General features: G+C 43.4%; 1 protein-coding gene across 1 annotated transcript; it reads left to right on the top strand.

Annotated features, from left to right (window-relative positions):
• Nucleotides 1-37: 37 nt before the first annotated feature.
• Nucleotides 38-12,971, top strand: LOC123992986 (tapasin-related protein-like). The gene is made up of 8 exons (XM_046294694.1): nucleotides 38-329; nucleotides 515-700; nucleotides 807-1,085; nucleotides 2,076-2,405; nucleotides 2,688-3,023; nucleotides 5,301-5,399; nucleotides 5,551-5,567; nucleotides 12,343-12,971. The coding sequence occupies exons 1-8, from the start codon at nucleotides 284-286 to the stop codon at nucleotides 12,355-12,357; spliced, it is 1,308 nt and encodes a 435-aa protein (XP_046150650.1). The 5' UTR covers nucleotides 38-283; the 3' UTR covers nucleotides 12,358-12,971.
• Nucleotides 12,972-20,149: the final 7,178 nt, after the last annotated feature.

Genomic DNA, 20,149 nt, shown 5'->3' with positions numbered 1-20,149 from the left:
TTTTCGTGACCTTACAGCGCCACTCATGGTATGGATGTATGGGGGGGGGGGTATGTTCAGTTGCAGTTTTTAACAGTTTCTTCCTCATTCACATATTATCTGATGATATTTAGTTTACTATTACAAGCCATTGTAAAAATCTAACGTTAACTTGTCGTACAGGCAGCTGCACGAGCAGATTCTATTTTTTTCACTTGCGTCAAATTGCCGAAATGAAAGTGAAAGTTCTTTGGAGTCGAATGGCACAGGGAAAGACATCTCCGGAAGACAGTTTTGTAACATTATGCGTTTAAACGTCAATATTGTTATCTGTTTATTTCTCTGTGCAGGTAGGCTACCCTATGAAATATTTTTGCGAGTATTTTTCATTTCCCAGACGGTTTCACGCGTGCTGTGTTCATTCAGAGTTTTTATGAATGGGCTATTTGTTAGCCTCCAATTATGATTGATTTTTAAAGCTGAACTTACATTTTAAACTCATTGTGATTATTCTACTTATTCATCTATTTGACAGAGGTGCCAGGCATCCAGTCTTTACAACAGGTGCCTTGGCTGCCTTGTATGCTGGTGGATGAAATTGTAAAGTTCAATGATGAGGGACATGCTGAAACCCAGTATCAACACAGAAACGCTGGACTGCAGTTTGGCCATCCAGGGGACAGTGCATTGAACCCTAATGCCATCACCTTCCTTGTTACAGGTGAATGAGAGAAACAGCTAAACAAATGTCAGATTTGGTTATGTTTTCTACGCCTGTGTTTGGTGTTTCAACACTGAGAGGTGCTCTTCAAACCGTGTGTGTTCAGGCTCTAAGGTGGACATGAGGAAGTACATTGAAGGAGCAGTAGTGGAGCACCAGCTGCAGTGTGAGATCCGCAGGTACAGCACAGAGGGTATCCAGGTGCGTTGGCCAGGTTTAGGAGCCCAGGATCACGATATCTGGTTCACCAGCACCTTACGGCACACCGACGGCCTCTTCGTCATCACCAGCTTCCTCAGACATACCCCTGCCACACTCACACCTGGCCAGGCAGACTACCGCAACTGGGCCGCCATCGCAGACAGAGAGATGCTAACCATCTCAAGTAATTAAAACTTTTGATTGTTGTGCAGTAGATCTCATGTCAAACTCATTCCAGGAGGGGCGAGGGTCTGCGAGTTTTCTGTGAACACTTTATAAAAACATTTTTTATTAGCTGGTCAGCTAAGAATAAATTCTTAATTACAATGACGTCCAAACCCTAACCCGGACGACGCTGGGCCAATTTTGCTCCCAATCACGGACGGTTTAAATAAAGCCTGGAATCGAACCAGGGTCTGTAGTGACACCTCTAGCACTGAGATGTGCTAGACCGCTGCACCACTTGATTGATGAATTAAGTTCACTCATTAGCAAGGAACTCCCCTCACCTAGTTGTCTCGGCCTTAATTTAAAGGATGAACCAAAAACCTGCAGACACTCGGCCCTCTGTGCAATGAGTTTGACACCCCTGCAGTAGATGTAGTCTGTACTCTGGTCCAGTGCTTCCCATTCCTGGTTATTTGAGTTTTGAGCCTAGCCCTAACACCTGATTCTAATCAAATGCTTGATAAATTGATTATTTGAATCAACTGTGTTAGTGCTAGGGCAACAAACAAAAATGTACACCCCTTGGTGTCCCCTGTAACAGGATTGGGAAGCACTGCTCTAGTCTGTAGCGTGTGTCAGTGGAGGCTGCTGAGGGGAAGACGGCACATAATAATGGCTGGAACGTATTTGATACCATTCCACCTATTCCGCTCCGCCAACCTCCTGGGGTCATTGTTTCCTTTTATACCCTTGTTTATTTACTTTAGGCCGTTGTTATCTTGAGTTATGATCTATGTGTGAGTTACATTTTCATGTAAATTGTAAAATACTCCTCTCTCCTGAAAGTCTGAGTCACATTCTGTGCAGTATGTCTATATCACACACAACAGAATAAGTCCCTAGCTATAACCTCCCTTTTTTTCCCCAAATTCCTCCCTCTCCCTCCTCTGCAACCCATGCCCCCCTTTCCTGCCCTGCCTTGGCTGTGACCTGTGTCTGTGTGTAGCTGCGATGCTAGTCTTCACCCGCACTCCCTCTGTGTGGGTGGGCCTAATGAAGCAACAGAGCCTGCACTGTCAGTTTGACGTGGACCACAAGGCAGTCGACCTGACAGTGGAATGGCGTTTGCAACGACGCGGCGAACGGACCAGGCTCTTCAGCCACTCCAGACGCTCGGGCCAAAGGGAGGGGGGTGGGGTGGAGCTTAAGGGCATCGGTAGGGGCGATGCATCCCTGACGCTCCCCCTCACCAAGCAGAGCAGCGAGGGGACGTATGTCTGCCTTGTCTCGGTGCCTCCACTGTTTGGCAGCCATGAAATCGCTCTGCACATCATGGGTAAGGTGGAAGGGTTAGGGGTCACGGGACATGAGGCAGATACATTTAATTGTTGAAACTTTGCTCACTCATTTGCGCTATCATTGAAAATTGAAAGGATAAACAAATGACTTTTATTATCACTACCTGATATGGTATACACATGTATGAATATGTACATATCTATGACATGATAACCATAACAACCAATTAAAGGTGTCATAGACTAGCCATTTTGATCACCTGGTATATACCGCCAACATCCTCATTGTAATGGCAGTCATTTCTGACATGGTCCCTCAGAGCCTCCTCGGGTGTCCTTGAACGTGGACTCTGTCATCTCCTTGGTGGAAACGGAGAAGCAGAAGGTGGTGTGTGAGGCAGAGGGCTACTACCCCCTGGACGTGGAGATGGAGTGGTTCAGGGAGCCCAGTGGTGGAGGTGGAGGCCTCCTACCAGAGAAGCTGGACACTGTCCTGTACTCCAGCCACCGCCACCACCAGGACGGGACCTACTCTCTGTCGGCCTTCTTCCTGCTCCACGCTTCCCTGCATGACTCGAGCTCCAAGTACTTCTGCAGGGTGTCTCACAGCTCCCTGCGCATGCCCATCCGCAAGAGTTTCACCCTCATCGTCACAGGTTAGGTGGTTTAGGAACTTCTCGTGAAGTTTTCAAGTAAAGGTTGTTTTCTCAGGCACAGCTGAGTACCTTACAACCCAGTCTGATTACGTACAGTGATACAGTATGTGGTCATACACATTTCTGCAGATTTACAGAAGCATATTTTAAATATACAGTTGAAGTCGGAGGTTTACATACACTTAGGTTGGAGTTATTAAAACTCATTTTTCTACCACTCCACAAATTTCTTGTTAACAAACTATAGTTTTGGCAAGTCAGTTAGGACATTTACTTTGTGCATGACACAAGTAATTTTTCCAACAATTGTTTACAATTATTTCACTTATAATTCACTGTATCACAATTCCAGTGGGTCAGAAGTTTACATACACTAAGTTTTGACTGTGCCTTTAAACAGCTAAAAAAAATCCAGAAAATGATGTCATGGCTTTGGAAGCTTCAATTTGGTTAATTGACTTCAATTGGAGGTGTTCCTGTGGATATATTTCAAGGCCTACCTTCAAACTCACTGCCTCTTAACTTTGAAAACAGAAGGATCTCAGGAAAAAAATGTAGACCTCTGCAAGTCTGGTTCATCCTTGGGAGCAATTTCCAAATGCCTGAAGGTACCACGTTCATCTGTACAAACAATAATAGTATGCAAGTATAAACACCATGGGACCATGCAGCCGTCATACCGCTCGGGAAGGAGACGCGTTCTGTCTCCTAGAGATGAACGTACTTTGGTGCGAAAAGTGCAAATCAATCCCAGAACAACCGAAAGGACCTTGTGAAGATGCTGGAGGAAACATTTACAAAGGTATCTATATCCTCAGTAAAATGAGTCCTATATTGATATAACTAGAAAGGCCACTCAGCAAGGAAGAAGCCACTGCTCCAAAACCGCCATAAAAAAGCCCGACTATGGTTTGCTACCGCACATGGGGACAAATACTGTCCTTTTTGGAGAAATGTCCTCTGGTCTGATTAAACAAAAATGGCCATGGAGACCATTGTTATGTTTGGAGGAAAAAGGGGGAGGCTTGCAAGCTGAAGAACACAATCCCAACCGTGAAGCATGGGGGTGACAGCATTATGTTGTGGGGGTGCTTTGCTGCAGGATGGGCTTGTGCACTTCACAAACTAAATGTCATCATGAGGCAGGAAAATGATGTGGATATATTGAAGCGACATCTCAAGACATCAGTCAGGAAGTTAAAGCTTGGTCGTAAATGGTTCTTCCAAATAGACAATGACCCCAAGCATACTTCCAAAGTTGTGGCAAAATGACTTAAGGACAACAAAGTCTAGATATTGGAGTGGCCAACACAAAGCCCTGACATCAATCCTATATCAAATTTGTGGGCAGAAATGAAAAAGTGTGAGCGAGCAAGGAGGCCTACAAACCTGACTCAGTTACACCAGCTCTGTCAGGAGGAATGGGCCAAAATTCACCCTACTTATTGCGGGAAGCTTGTGGAAGGCTACACGAGACGTTTGACCCAAGTTAAACAATTTAAAGGCAATGCTACCAAATACTAATTGAGTGTATGTAAACTTCTGACCCACTGGGAATGTGATGAAAGAAATAAAAGCTGAAAGAAATCATTCTCTCTATTATTATTCTGACATTTCACATTCTTAAAATGAAGTGGTGATCCTAACTGACCTAAGACAGGGACTTTTTATTGGGATTAAATGTCAGGAATTGTGAAAAACTGAGTTTAAATGTATTTGGCTAAGGTGTATGTAAACCTCCGACTTCAGCTGTACACAGTTGAGTGAACTTGCCTGGATGTCCTTTGGGTGGTCGACCATTCTTGATACATACGGGAAACTGTTGAGCATGAAAAACCTAGCGCCATTACAGATGTTCACACAAACCGGTGTGCCGGGCACCTACTAACATACCACGTTCAAAGGCACTTACATTTTTTGCCTTGCCCTTTCACCCTCTGAATGGCACACATACATAATCCATGTCTCAATTGTCTCAAGGCTATAAGAATCCTTCTTTAACCTGTCTCACCCCCGTCATCTACACTGATTTGATGTGGATTTAACAAGTGACAGGTCAAAGCTATGTCAAGCAGGTGTTCTTAAGGTTTTGTATACTCCGTGTATATAGTCTTCAGAGGATATTGATCCAAACACGTACTATACTGTATGCAGCACCAATTCATGGCCACTTGATGGCAGCCCCAATACATACAATACTGTAGTATGCTTTGAGAGGAGAACATGCCACAAAAACTGCATTGACTGATAAAACTTTTGGATGTTGTGTTTTGTCAGAGGTTGACAGTTGGAACTTGCTGTGGTTGTTCTTTGGCAGTGGATTCCTCCTGGTCATGGTGGCCACTTTGTGTGTGATGCTACCCCGCCTGAGCTCAGGTGAGCGTCTCTCGTTCGCCACGACTCTGTCCTTTACCTTTTAGTCATTGCCAGGTTAAGTTTGTTCACGAGTTCACCCAATTGAGATATTGCTAATTGTTGTTTGCTTGCCAGGACAACCTTTTGAACATTTACTGTTCTTCTTTCACAGCAAGAACAGCAAACAAGGTGGGTACATCTTCATACATAACGCGGGTGTGTGCGTTTCAAGTGTTATCGGTCATATATGCGGGATACACATGGTATACATCATCAAACGAAATGCTTACTCACAGATTTCGTCTCAACAATGCAACAACACAATATAAGAATATGAATATAAAGTAAATGGCAGTAGAATACAATAAACATTTTAGCATAAGTATAATACCGGAAGGCAAACTATATAGTCCAATATTTACATGTGTATTGGAGAAGTCTTTAAGCTGTTTGGTAGCAGCAGTTGTGATGTGTGTGTAGAATGAATGTAGGGTTGTCACGATACCAGCATTGCGATACTCCGAGGTATCGTGGCAAGGAAACAAAACATGAAGCAGACTAAATGTCCTGGTGGAAAACAGTCCTAATGTTGGAAACAAGCAGCCTTACGTTGTCGCCCAGAATCACATGTTTCTTTAACAAGCTATAACACACAACATTTGACATAAAGTAGTCTGCTTTGTGTTTTCCTTTTTGCCATGGAGAATCAGGTATTGTAGTATCGCAATACTGGTATCGTGACAACCCAACATGACTGTATACGTGTGGGTGAGAGAACGAGAGAAAGACTTCCCTGCTCATTGTGTGTATCTCTCCTGTTCAGAGAAAGACTTCCCTGCTCATTGTGTGTGTGTGTATCTCTCCTGTTCAGAGAAAGACTTCCCTGCTCATTGTGTGTGTGTGTGTGTGTGTGTATCTCTCCTGTTCAGAGAAAGACTTCCCTGCTCATTGTGTGTGTGTATCTCTCCTGTTCAGAGAAAGACTTCCCTGCTCATTGTGTGTGTGTGTATCTCTCCTGTTCAGAGAAAGACTTCCCTGCTCATTGTGTGTGTATCTCTCCTGTTCAGAGAAAGACTTCCCTGCTCATTGTGTGTGTACTGTATCTCTCCTGTTCAGAGAAAGACTTCCCTGCTCATTGTGTGTGTGTGTATCTCTCCTGTTCAGAGAAAGACTTCCCTGCTCATTGTGTGTGTGTGTATATCTCTCCTGTTCAGAGAAAGACTTCCCTGCTCATTGTGTGTGTGTATCTCTCCTGTTCAGAGAAAGACTTCCCTGCTCATTGTGTGTGTATCTCTCCTGTTCAGAGAAAGACTTCCCTGCTCATTGTGTGTGTATCTCTCCTGTTCAGAGAAAGACTTCCCTGCTCATTGTGTGTGTATCTCTCCTGTTCAGAGAAAGACTTCCCTGCTCATTGTGTGTGTATCTCTCCTGTTCAGAGAAAGACTTCCCTGCTCATTGTGTGTGTGTGTATCTCTCCTGTTCAGAGAAAGACTTCCATGCTCATTGTGTGTGTGTGTATCTCTCCTGTTCAGAGAAAGACTTCCCTGCTCATTGTGTGTGTGTGTATCTCTCCTGTTCAGAGAAATACTTCCCTGCTCATTGTGTGTGTGTGTATCTCTCCTGTTCAGAGAAAGACTTCCATGCTCATTGTGTGTGTGTGAATCTCTCCTGTTCAGAGAAAGACTTCCCTGCTCATTGTGTGTGTGTGTATCTCTCCTATTCAGAGAAAGACTTCCCTGCTCATTGTGTGTGTACTGTATCTCTCCTGTTCAGAGAAAGACTTCCCTGCTCATTGTGTGTGTGTGTATCTCTCCTATTCAGAGAAAGACTTCCCTGCTCATTGTGTGTGTGTGTATCTCTCCTGTTCAGAGAAAGACTTCCCTGCTCATTGTGTGTGTATCTCTCTTGTTCAGAGAAAGACTTCCCTGCTCATTGTGTGTGTATCTCTCCTGTTCAGAGAAAGACTTCCCTGCTCATTGTGTGTGTATCTCTCCTGTTCAGAGAAAGACTTCCCTGCTCATTGTGTGTGTGTGTATCTCTCCTGTTCAGAGAAAGACTTCCCTGCTCATTGTGTGTGTATCTCTCCTGTTCAGAGAAAGACTTCCCTGCTCATTGTGTGTGTATCTCTCCTGTTCAGAGAAAGACTTCCCTGCTCATTGTGTGTGTGTGTGTATCTCTCCTGTTCAGAGAAAGACTTCCCTGCTCATTGTGTGTGTATCTCTCCTATTCAGAGAAAGACTTCCCTGCTCATTGAGTGTGTATCTCTCCTATTCAGAGAAAGACTTCCCTGCTCATTGTGTGTGTATCTCTCCTGTTCAGAGAAAGACTTCCCTGCTCATTGTGTGTGTGTGTGTGTGTGTGTATCTCTCCTGTTCAGAGAAAGACTTCCCTGCTCATTGTGTGTGTGTGTGTGTATCTCTCCTGTTCAGAGAAAGACTTCCCTGCTCATTGTGTGTGTGTGTATCTCTCCTGTTCAGAGAAAGACTTCCCTGCTCATTGTGTGTGTGTGTATCTCTCCTGTTCAGAGAAAGACTTCCCTGCTCATTGTGTGTGTACTGTATCTCTCCTGTTCAGAGAAAGACTTCCCTGCTCATTGTGTGTGTATCTCTCCTGTTCAGAGAAAGACTTCCCTGCTCATTGTGTGTGTACTGTATCTCTCCTGTTCAGAGAAAGACTTCCCTGCTCATTGTGTGTGTGTGTACCTCTCCTGTTCAGAGAAAGACTTCCCTGCTCATTGTGTGTGTATCTCTCCTGTTCAGAGAAAGACTTCCCTGCTCATTGTGTGTGTATCTCTCCTGTTCAGAGAAAGACTTCCCTGCTCATTGTGTGTGTACTGTATCTCTCCTGTTCAGAGAAAGACTTCCCTGCTCATTGTGTGTGTGTGTATCTCTCCTGTTCAGAGAAAGACTTCCCTGCTCATTGTGTGTGTGTGTGTGTATCTCTCCTGTTCAGAGAAAGACTTCCCTGCTCATTGTGTGTGCATCTCTCCTGTTCAGAGAAAGACTTCCCTGCTCATTGTGTGTGTACTGTATCTCTCCTGTTCAGAGAAAGACTTCCCTGCTCATTGTGTGTGTGTGTATCTCTCCTGTTCAGAGAAAGACTTCCCTGCTCATTGTGTGTGTGTGTGTATCTCTCCTGTTCAGAGAAAGACTTCCCTGCTCATTGTGTGTGTGTGTATCTCTCCTGTTCAGAGAAAGACTTCCCTGCTCATTGTGTGTGTGTGTGTATCTCTCCTGTTCAGAGAAAGACTTCCCTGCTCATTGTGTGTGTGTGTATCTCTCCTGTTCAGAGAAAGACTTCCCTGCTCATTGTGTGTGTGTACCTCTCCTGTTCAGAGAAAGACTTCCCTGCTCATTGTGTGTGTACTGTATCTCTCCTGTTCAGAGAAAGACTTCCCTGCTCATTGTGTGTGCATCTCTCCTGTTCAGAGAAAGACTTCCCTGCTCATTGTGTGTGTGTGTGTATCTCTCCTGTTCAGAGAAAGACTTCCCTGCTCATTGTGTGTGTGTGTATCTCTCCTGTTCAGAGAAAGACTTCCCTGCTCATTGTGTGTGTGTGTGTGTGTATCTCTCCTGTTCAGAGAAAGACTTCCCTGCTCATTGTGTGTGTGTGTATCTCTCCTGTTCAGAGAAAGACTTCCCTGCTCATTGTGTGTGTGTGTATCTCTCCTGTTCAGAGAAAGACTTCCCTGCTCATTGTGTGTGTATCTCTCCTGTTCAGAGAAAGACTTCCCTGCTCATTGTGTGTGTACTGTATCTCTCCTGTTCAGAGAAAGACTTCCCTGCTCATTGTGTGTGTGTGTATCTCTCCTGTTCAGAGAAAGACTTCCCTGCTCATTGTGTGTGTGTGTATATCTCTCCTGTTCAGAGAAAGACTTCCCTGCTCATTGTGTGTGTGTGTGTATCTCTCCTGTTCAGAGAAAGACTTCCCTGCTCATTGTGTGTGTATCTCTCCTGTTCAGAGAAAGACTTCCCTGCTCATTGTGTGTGTATCTCTCCTGTTCAGAGAAAGACTTCCCTGCTCATTGTGTGTGTATCTCTCCTGTTCAGAGAAAGACTTCCCTGCTCATTGTGTGTGTATCTCTCCTGTTCAGAGAAAGACTTCCCTGCTCATTGTGTGTGTGTGTATCTCTCCTGTTCAGAGAAAGACTTCCCTGCTCATTGTGTGTGTGTGTATCTCTCCTGTTCAGAGAAAGACTTCCCTGCTCATTGTGTGTGTGTGTATCTCTCCTGTTCAGAGAAATACTTCCCTGCTCATTGTGTGTGTGTGTATCTCTCCTGTTCAGAGAAAGACTTCCATGCTCATTGTGTGTGTGTGAATCTCTCCTGTTCAGAGAAAGACTTCCCTGCTCATTGTGTGTGTGTGTATCTCTCCTATTCAGAGAAAGACTTCCCTGCTCATTGTGTGTGTACTGTATCTCTCCTGTTCAGAGAAAGACTTCCCTGCTCATTGTGTGTGTGTGTATCTCTCCTATTCAGAGAAAGACTTCCCTGCTCATTGTGTGTGTGTGTATCTCTCCTGTTCAGAGAAAGACTTCCCTGCTCATTGTGTGTGTATCTCTCTTGTTCAGAGAAAGACTTCCCTGCTCATTGTGTGTGTATCTCTCCTGTTCAGAGAAAGACTTCCCTGCTCATTGTGTGTGTATCTCTCCTGTTCAGAGAAAGACTTCCCTGCTCATTGTGTGTGTGTGTATCTCTCCTGTTCAGAGAAAGACTTCCCTTCTCATTGTGTGTGTATCTCTCCTGTTCAGAGAAAGACTTCCCTGCTCATTGTGTGTGTATCTCTCCTGTTCAGAGAAAGACTTCCCTGCTCATTGTGTGTGTATCTCTCCTGTTCAGAGAAAGACTTCCCTGCTCATTGTGTGTGTATCTCTCCTGTTCAGAGAAAGACTTCCCTGCTCATTGTGTGTGTGTGTATCTCTCCTGTTCAGAGAAAGACTTCCCTGCTCATTGTGTGTGTATCTCTCCTATTCAGAGAAAGACTTCCCTGCTCATTGAGTGTGTATCTCTCCTATTCAGAGAAAGACTTCCCTGCTCATTGTGTGTGTATCTCTCCTGTTCAGAGAAAGACTTCCCTGCTCATTGTGTGTGTGTGTGTGTGTGTATCTCTCCTGTTCAGAGAAAGACTTCCCTGCTCATTGTGTGTGTGTGTATCTCTCCTGTTCAGAGAAAGACTTCCCTGCTCATTGTGTGTGTACTGTATCTCTCCTGTTCAGAGAAAGACTTCCCTGCTCATTGTGTGTGTGTGTATCTCTCCTGTTCAGAGAAAGACTTCCCTGCTCATTGTGTGTGTGTGTGTATCTCTCCTGTTCAGAGAAAGACTTCCCTGCTCATTGTGTGTGTATCTCTCCTGTTCAGAGAAAGACTTCCCTGCTCATTGTGTGTGTACTGTATCTCTCCTGTTCAGAGAAAGACTTCCCTGCTCATTGTGTGTGTGTGTACCTCTCCTGTTCAGAGAAAGACTTCCCTGCTCATTGTGTGTGTATCTCTCCTGTTCAGAGAAAGACTTCCCTGCTCATTGTGTGTGTATCTCTCCTGTTCAGAGAAAGACTTCCCTGCTCATTGTGTGTGTATCTCTCCTGTTCAGAGAAAGACTTCCCTGCTCATTGTGTGTGTACTGTATCTCTCCTGTTCAGAGAAAGACTTCCCTGCTCATTGTGTGTGTGTGTATCTCTCCTGTTCAGAGAAAGACTTCCCTGCTCATTGTGTGTGTGTGTGTGTATCTCTCCTGTTCAGAGAAAGACTTCCCTGCTCATTGTGTGTGCATCTCTCCTGTTCAGAGAAAGACTTCCCTGCTCATTGTGTGTGTACTGTATCTCTCCTGTTCAGAGAAAGACTTCCCTGCTCATTGTGTGTGTGTGTATCTCTCCTGTTCAGAGAAAGACTTCCCTGCTCATTGTGTGTGTGTGTGTATCTCTCCTGTTCATAGAAAGACTTCCCTGCTCATTGTGTGTGTGTGTATCTCTCCTGTTCAGAGAAAGACTTCCCTGCTCATTGTGTGTGTGTGTGTATCTCTCCTGTTCAGAGAAAGACTTCCCTGCTCATTGTGTGTGTGTGTATCTCTCCTGTTCAGAGAAAGACTTCCCTGCTCATTGTGTGTGTGTACCTCTCCTGTTCAGAGAAAGACTTCCCTGCTCATTGTGTGTGTATCTCTCCTGTTCAGAGAAAGACTTCCCTGCTCATTGTGTGTGCATCTCTCCTGTTCAGAGAAAGACTTCCCTGCTCATTGTGTGTGTACTGTATCTCTCCTGTTCAGAGAAAGACTTCCCTGCTCATTGTGTGTGTACTGTATCTCTCCTGTTCAGAGAAAGACTTCCCTGCTCATTGTGTGTGTGTGTGTGTATCTCTCCTGTTCAAAGAAAGACTTCCCTGCTCATTGTGTGTGTGTACCTCTCCTGTTCAGAGAAAGACTTCCCTGCTCATTGTGTGTGTATCTCTCCTGTTCAAAGAAAGACTTCCCTGCTCATTGTGTGTGCATCTCTCCTGTTCAGAGAAAGACTTCCCTGCTCATTGTGTGTGTACTGTATCTCTCCTGTTCAGAGAAAGACTTCCCTGCTCATTGTGTGTGCATCTCTCCTGTTCAGAGAAAGACTTCCCTGCTCATTGTGTGTGTATCTCTCCTGTTCAGAGAAAGACTTCCCTGCTCATTGTGTGTGTGTGTATCTCTCCTGTTCAGAGAAAGACTTCCCTGCTCATTGTGTGTGTGTGTATCTCTCCTGTTCAGAGAAAGACTTCCCTGCTCATTGTGTGTGTGTGTATCTCTCCTGTTCAGAGAAAGACTTCCCTGCTCATTGTGTGTGTGTACCTCTCCTGTTCAGAGAAAGACTTCCCTGCTCATTGTGTGTGTACTGTATCTCTCCTGTTCAGAGAAAGACTTCCCTGCTCATTGTGTGTGTACTGTATCTCTCCTGTTCAGAGAAAGACTTCCCTGCTCATTGTGTGTGTACTGTATCTCTCCTGTTCAGAGAAAGCCCTACTGAGAGAACATGCCAGAGTGGTTAGAGCTGATCTCCATGGATACAGACAGTCCATTCCTACCCTCCTTCTCTTCATCTCAGTACTTCTCTATCAGGAGGTTTATTTTGGGAATGTGGGTATAGTGTGTGTCCATCAAGTCATTTGATAAGGGGTAATGTTTCTTCCGATTCTCCCATTATAAAAGTACAGTAAATGTAGAAAGATTGATCATATGTTTTTCATTATTTGTGAACGAGGGACTATCCCACAAGGTCATAGTACTACTCTATGATAATACCACTCTAAGATTGTGTAAGGTAGCTTAATTTTGCTATAACAAATAATTGACATGGAATAATGATTTTCTTTTAGAAAAATGCATGATCATGTTTGATATGAAAATATGCAGTAAGAAATGTATTTGTTTGAAGTTATTGTTTTCATTAATTTCATGTATTTAATAGTTGCTGTTGTTTTGACTGTTTTCGCTCTAGAGAGTTCTACTAAGTCAGCGGGTCAGTGAGAGTGTGTGATGTCAAATCCAATCAAGCTTTATTTATACAGCACATTTCCGTCATGGAATGCAACGCAATGTGCTTCACAGGAAGAAAACAAATAAAAACAATGAAAATAAAAACTGAAATATTTACTACACAAGAGGATTAAAACAGAAAGAATATCAATGAAAACTGAAACACTATAAAGCACCCTCAGGAAAAGCAATGCTTAAAATGTGTTTTAAGATCTCTTTTGAATATGTCCACAGATATGGCCCCCCGTGGATTCTCTGGCAGGCTATTCCAGAGGCTGGGGGCATAATAACTGAATGCTGCCTCTCCATGCCTCTTGGTCCTAGGCGTTGGGATAGTTAAACGGCCAGTGTCAGAGAACCTGAGGGACCTACTGGGAACATAACTTAAAAGCATGTCTGACATGTATTGGGGTGCACAATCATGGATTGATTTAAAAACCAATAGAAGAATCTTAACATTAATCCTAAAACTCATAGGGAGCCAGTGCAGAGGCCTTACAACCTGTGTCGTGGTCAGTACCCGTGCTGCAGCATTCTGTATGTTTAGCTGTTGACCAATGGCTTTCTTGGGCAGACTAGACAGGAGAGCATTACAGAAGTCAAGCCTGCTTGTAATAAAAGCATGGATGAATCTTTATGTATTAGCCTGCGAGAGAAACGGCCGCACCGTGGCAATGTTCCTCAGGTGGTAAAAAGCTATTTTGGTCACATTCCTAATGTGTGATTCGAAATTGAGTTCAGAATTGAAAATGGCGCCTAGGTTTTTTACCTGATGTTTTATCTTTATTGCCCATGAAATTAAAAATGTGCGGCCAGATTCTCTCTGTAGGCTTTGGCTCCAGCAATAAGTACCTCGGTCTTGACTTAGCTGGAGGTTAGCTGAAGTTGTGAGCCATCCAAGTCTTTAAATCACTAATACAGTCTAATAATATATCGTTGGAGCTAAAATCCTTTGGTGCCGCAGAAATGTAAAGTTGTGTATCGTCTTGTTGTGTAGCAGTGAAATGCAACGCTGGGCTTTCTGATGACGCTGCCAAGAGGCTGTCCGTTTGGATGTGTCCTTTTTCATCCTTACTGGAGCTCTAGCATCAATGGTTGCCCTTCATTTCCTATCAAAGTTGCCAACTAAATCCTACAGGAGGACTGCAGAACAGGTGATGGAGTATTGTTCATGCACTCAATAAAACCTGTAGCAACTTCAGAGTTTTTAAAAAGCGTTTCTTAATAATGCGTTCCATATTCTATTATATTATTCTATTATCCTACGGTCAACAGGGTAGTAAAACAATCCACTGTGGTGATCTGATAAAGCAACATCAACAATAGAGGGTATGTCAATAGAAAGCCCCTTGGTAATAACCAGGTCCAGAGTATGGCTCTGGTTATTGGTGGACCCAGTAGCATGTTGGATACAGTCCATAGAGCTCAAAAGATTCATCGATTCAATGGCCTTGGAGTCAGTCTCTTTGTCAACATGAATATTAAAATCACCCAAAACAATGATTTGATCATAGCTCTCAAGGACAAATAGACAATAGTTTAGAGAAATCTGTAAAGAAAGTGAGGCAGTGTTTTGGTGGCCTATACAGGGTTATGGCAAGCACTGGTGGCTGCCATTTAAGAAGTATAGCATCAAACGAAGTTGCCAACGAAATGTCCTTACAGCTGATGGCATTAGTAAAAATAGAGGCTGTCCCCCCCACCATTTTTCCCTTTTCTGATGGAGTATGAAAAGCTGTAGTTCGATGCATTTGACACACTATTGCCTGTCTTCTGCTGAAAACCAATCTGTTTCCTAGCCTGGAAGCCTCATAGGCTTTGGAGTATTCTTGGTTATAAATGGAGAAATACTGTGCCAAAACCCTATCTCTCAGTTGCTACATAGTCAAGTATACCATAAACCAGGGTACTCAAGTACTATTTGAGAAGTTCTGGTCATACATAGGTCCGGATGGATAATGTCATTTATTGGCGTAGTAACAAACCCCCACCTCGCAACCCATGCGACCCCAAACTGCACAGACCTCTTCTTGGCGGAGAGAAAATGTTGCCGTTTTAAAGCTAATTTCCTGCAATTGTATGCGTTCTTCAATGTCTTATGTGTGGTTGTATGATACCGGGGGTCGATGCCCAAAACATAGAAAGTGTTAATTATTTATTTTTTACTCGGGACTTGCGGCCCGTATTGACCCCCCGTCCTGAGTCCGGATCCAGTCCGCGGTCCACCAGGTGAGTATGGAAACCATAAACACTTCACTCTGGAATGGCAGCTGTTCAAAGAGCACATTGTACACCACTCACCCTCACCATCACCCTCTCTTACACTTATTCGACCCCTCATTCATTAGCCTGCTTTTCCACTTTCAAACTTATATATATACTCAAGTGAACCTCCCATATTCTGCCATTCACCAAGGCATTGAAGAGATGTCCCATATCCCATCCAGAAAATGACTTAATTCTTCAGTGTTTCATGCCACTGCACGGACGGTGGGTCTTGAGAAGCAGAGCTCCCCACCCGAGCACTTCATTTCGCCCAAGAGTAGATGCTCAGTGGCTGGCTTTGGGTCTACAGTCAACAGACAGGCATGCACTCCAGAGCTGTCCAGTGGAGTACATGCCAATGCCCTGCTACTGCAAATGCCAAGCCATACCTCTGGACTCTACTGTTGGCACATGGGGAGAAGTGTGGCTCTGGAGAGGCTATCATCACGGAGCAGAGCCAGTGTAAAGCTGCGTGCCTGGTGGGTCAGAAGTCAGCTGAGGGCCAGGGGAGGCTCCGCTCTGACACACAGCCCAGCTCAGAGCTCCACAAGTGGAAAAGGCTGTAATGGGATCAGGAGGCTCAAGGATGCACCCACTGGTAGTTCTAACTAAGCATCTGTTTCCTGTAAACTATGATGATGCACATTCTGGGGTCAGGATTGGTTGTGGTCTAGCTCTATTATAGTCAACTATTGTTGTGGGTTAGATATTTAGTCCCTCAGATGGACTCCATTGAATATAAACTGGGAAAGTGAAGAGACAGATATGGATGGTAACTTCCCTTTAGTAAATGTTTCCAGATGAGTTTCGGAGATATAGTCCTTCATCAAAGGGATTGTCAAAAAATCTAGGATGTAGCAGGTGTAGTTGCAAAAATGATTCATGCCATTTGTTGAAAAGCATGTTCCTCTTTATGAAACTGAGAACTGTTTGAGCCCCTGGAGTGATGATGAATTGAAAACGTGTCTGGCTCAAAGAAATGATGCAAAAGAAGTGGCAAACAAGTCCGGCTGCTCAGCTGATTTTTCTGGGCATACTGTAAATTGAGAAATGACAAAACCCAATGGAAAAATACTTTGGAGTACCTTCAATGATATCACGGGCAGAAAACCCAATTAATCTCCAACGTTCATTGAAGTTGATGGGTGTAACAAAAGCTTTCGATATTGCCAATCATTTAAATTACTATTTCACCAGTAAATCGGAGAAACTCAGATGTGAAATGACAACATTGAACAGTGAACCATCATATTTTTGTATAAAATATCTAATAATGAAATAGAAGGATTGTTGTTTTGAATTTGGTCAAGTTAGTGTGAGAGAGGTGGAAAAACTGGTTATCCATCAATAATGATGAGCCACCAGGTATAGACAACCTTGATGGGAAACTATTGAGAATGGTAGGAACTGTATTGCTACCCATATTTGGTATATATTTAACTAAAGCCTAAAGGAGTGTGTTTGTCCACAGGTGTGGAAGGAAGCTAAAGTCATTCTACTGCCTAAAAATAATGGCTCTAGTGGCTCTAACCCCCTTTAGTGGCTCTAACAGCCGCCAAATCGGTTTGCTGCCTGTTCTTAGTAAACTGATGGAGAGGATTGTTTGACCAAATACAATGCTATCTTTCAGAGTACACGACTTTCAGCATGCATATAGAGAGGAGCGCTCAACTTGTATTCCACTAACTCAGATGACTGATGATTGGTTAAAATAAATGGATAATAAGATGATAGTTGGAGCTGTATTGTTATATTTCAATGCTGCCTTTTATGTAATTGATCATAAAATGTTATTGAAAAAACAAACTTGTTAAAGGTTGGAGAGTTATTTATCCAATAGAACCCAGAGAGTGTTCTTCAATGGAAGCTTCTCTAACATCAGATATGTACAGAGCGGTGTCCTTCAGGGCAGTTGTCTTGGGCCGCTACTCTTCTCTATTTTTACAAGTGATTTGCCACTGGTCTTCCACAAAGCTAGAATTACTATGTATGTGGATGATTCCACACTACATGTCAGCACCCAAAGCCATTGAGCTCACAGAAATTTAAAATAAGAAGTACAGTCAGTATCAGAATGGGTGATTTAATAAAAACTGGTCTTAGATACATCTAAAACTAAAAGCATTGTATTTGTTTCAAAACATTCTCTAAGACCTCAATCTCAACTGGAGTTGTAGTATAAAGGGTGTGACCATTGAGCAAATTGAGGAAGCTAAACTCCTAGGTATAACATTGGATGGTCAATTATCATGGGCACGTCATATTGACTAAATTGTTTTGGAGATTGGGAGTGGTATGTATGTTGTAAAAAGACGTTTTGCGTTTTGCGTACATCAGCAGATGTCACAATGTGCTATACAGAAACCCAGCCTAAAACCCAAAACAGCAATTAATGCAGATGTAGAAGCATGGTGGCTAGGAAAAACTCCCTAGAAAGGCCAGAACCTAGGAAGAACCCTAGAGAGGAACCAGGCTCTGAGGGGTGGCCCAACTTGATTACTGTCCAGTATTATGGTCAAGTGCAGCAAAGAAAGACCTAGCAAAGCTGCAGATGGCTCAAAACAGAGCAGCACGCCATGCCCTTACTTGCACATACAGCAAAAAAAGACCTAGCAAAGCTGGGCAGCACGCCATGCTCTTATTTGCACGCCATGCCCTTACTTGCACATACAGCAAAAAAAGACCTAGCAAAGCTGCAGATGGCTCAAAACAGAGCAGCACGCCATGCCCTTACTTGCACATACAGCAAAAAAAGACCTAGCAAAGCTGGGCAGCACGCCATGCTCTTATTTGCACGCCATGCCCTTACTTGCACATACAGCAAAAAAAGACCTAGCAAAGCTGCAGATGGCTCAAAACAGAGCATCACGCCATGCCCTTACTTGCACATACAGCAAAAAAAGACCTAGCAAAGCTGCAGATGGCTCAAAACAGAGCAGCACGCCATGCCCTTACTTGCACATACAGCAAAAAAAGACCTAGCAAAGCTGGGCAGCACGCCATGCTCTTATTTGCACGCCATGCCCTTACTTGCACATACAGCAAAAAAAGACCTAGCAAAGCTGCAGATGGCTCAAAACAGAGCATCACGCCATGCCATGCTCTTACTTGCACGCCATGCCCTTACTTGCACATACAGCAAAGAAAGACCTAGAAAAGCTGCCCTTACTTGTCATCAACACCATTCATGCCAGTCTTTCCTGTTTGAGGGTTGACTAGAGATTAACTGCTTCTCTCCCTAGTATTACTGACTAAAATTCAAAGAACATTAAGCTCAGACTCCCATACATACCCCACAAGACATGCCACCATGGGTCTCTTCACAGTCCCCAAGTCCAAAACAAATTCACGGCAACGGACAGTTTTATACAGAGCTATGATCGCATGAAACTCCTTTGTATCTTACTCAAGCATACAGCAAAATTACCTTTCAAAACAGATTTCAAAACAACTAATGGAACAGCGGGGACTGTGAGAGGGGACGCGCAAACACACAGACACACTAACACAAATTGTTTTATTTTTTGTATTATTCTTTGGTGACATTTTTGTATATCATTGTATTTTACATATGTGTGACTGTCTTATCAGTGTTTTGTTTCCTTGTCGTGTCGTGTTTTTTTGTAGACCCCAGGAAAAGTAGCTGCTGCTTCTGCTAAAGCTAATGGGGATCCAGATAAACAAATACGTATACAGAGGACAATTCAACTGGGAGGAGTCAGTCTGTCAGGGATAAAAAAAATTGCCAGAAGGATAAACAGAGTTTAGGTGGGACCAGATGGAATGGCTGTTGAGTTGCCCTCAGACCTGGTCCCCTGTCTACAAAGTCTACCCTGGGACCCATGGGGCCTCTCTGCTGTTGCTGAAAGGGCATATGGTGTGGCCCCTGGCTTAATCAAATATGCCAATGGAAAACAAACAGCACTAGATCTCACTGGGAGGTGGAAGAAGGTAGATGGAGGCTTGTAAAAGAAAATGAAAGCTAAGGCAGAAGAAATGGTGCTTTTGTTTTCCAGTGCAGTGCCCGACTTGGCTCTCCTCCAAACCAGCCACCTGTGAACCTGCTGGTGGAGTGTAAAACCTGTTCTGGGAGAAAAACAATAATTATAAGGTAAATGATGGTAAATGTGCTGGTAGAGGAGCTTTTACTGGAGGGTGAAATCAAGGTTCAACAAGAGCAAACAGATAGGACAATAGGAAGGGAACAGAAACAGTAGGAGTTGTGCCAGTTGGCTAGGATTAAAGTGACTTCATTGAACATCACTTGCCCAGTTTTTGAGACAAGGGTAAGTTATGTGTAGTTTAAGGCCACAGGCACAGTAGTGGTTTCGCATGAGTTCAGTTATGCTGCTTGTATAATCCATTCGAATGCCACAGATGTTGTTACACTAACTAAACAATTAGCTCAGGATAAGACCTTAGTGTCTATAAGAGGCTGCAGACATCATGTGTACAAAAAGTCACAGCATTTAACGAGTGGTGGAAAAAGTACCCAATTGTCACACTTGAGTAAAAGTAAAGATGCCTTGATAGAAAATGACTCAAGTAAAAGTGAAAGTCACCCAGCAAATTCCTACTTAAGTAAAAGTAAAACTATTTGGATTTAAATATACTTAATTATTAGAGGTAAAGGTAATTGCTAAACTATACTTGTTTCAAATTCCTTATCAAGCAAACCAGATGGCACCATTTTGTTGTTGTTTTTTAAGGATGGCCAGAGGCATGCTCCAACACTCAGACATCATTTACAAACGAAGAATGTGTTTAATGAGTCCGCCAGATCAGACGTAGTAGGGATGACCAAGGATGTTTGATAAGTGTGTGAATTAGACCATTTTCCTGTCCTGCCAAGCATTCAAAATGTAACGAGTACTTTTGGGTGTCAGGGAAAACGTATGGAGTAAAAAGTACATCATTTTCTTTCGGAATGTAGTGAAGTAAAAGTTGTCAACAAAATATCAATAGTAAGGTACTGATACCCAAAAAACGACTTAAGTTTAAAGTATTTTTACTGAAGA

Source organism: Oncorhynchus gorbuscha, linkage group LG13 (assembly GCF_021184085.1).
Source record: "Oncorhynchus gorbuscha isolate QuinsamMale2020 ecotype Even-year linkage group LG13, OgorEven_v1.0, whole genome shotgun sequence".
In the NCBI taxonomy this organism is placed as follows: domain Eukaryota; kingdom Metazoa; phylum Chordata; class Actinopteri; order Salmoniformes; family Salmonidae; genus Oncorhynchus; species Oncorhynchus gorbuscha.
This window is presented reverse-complemented; position numbering and strand designations above follow the sequence as displayed.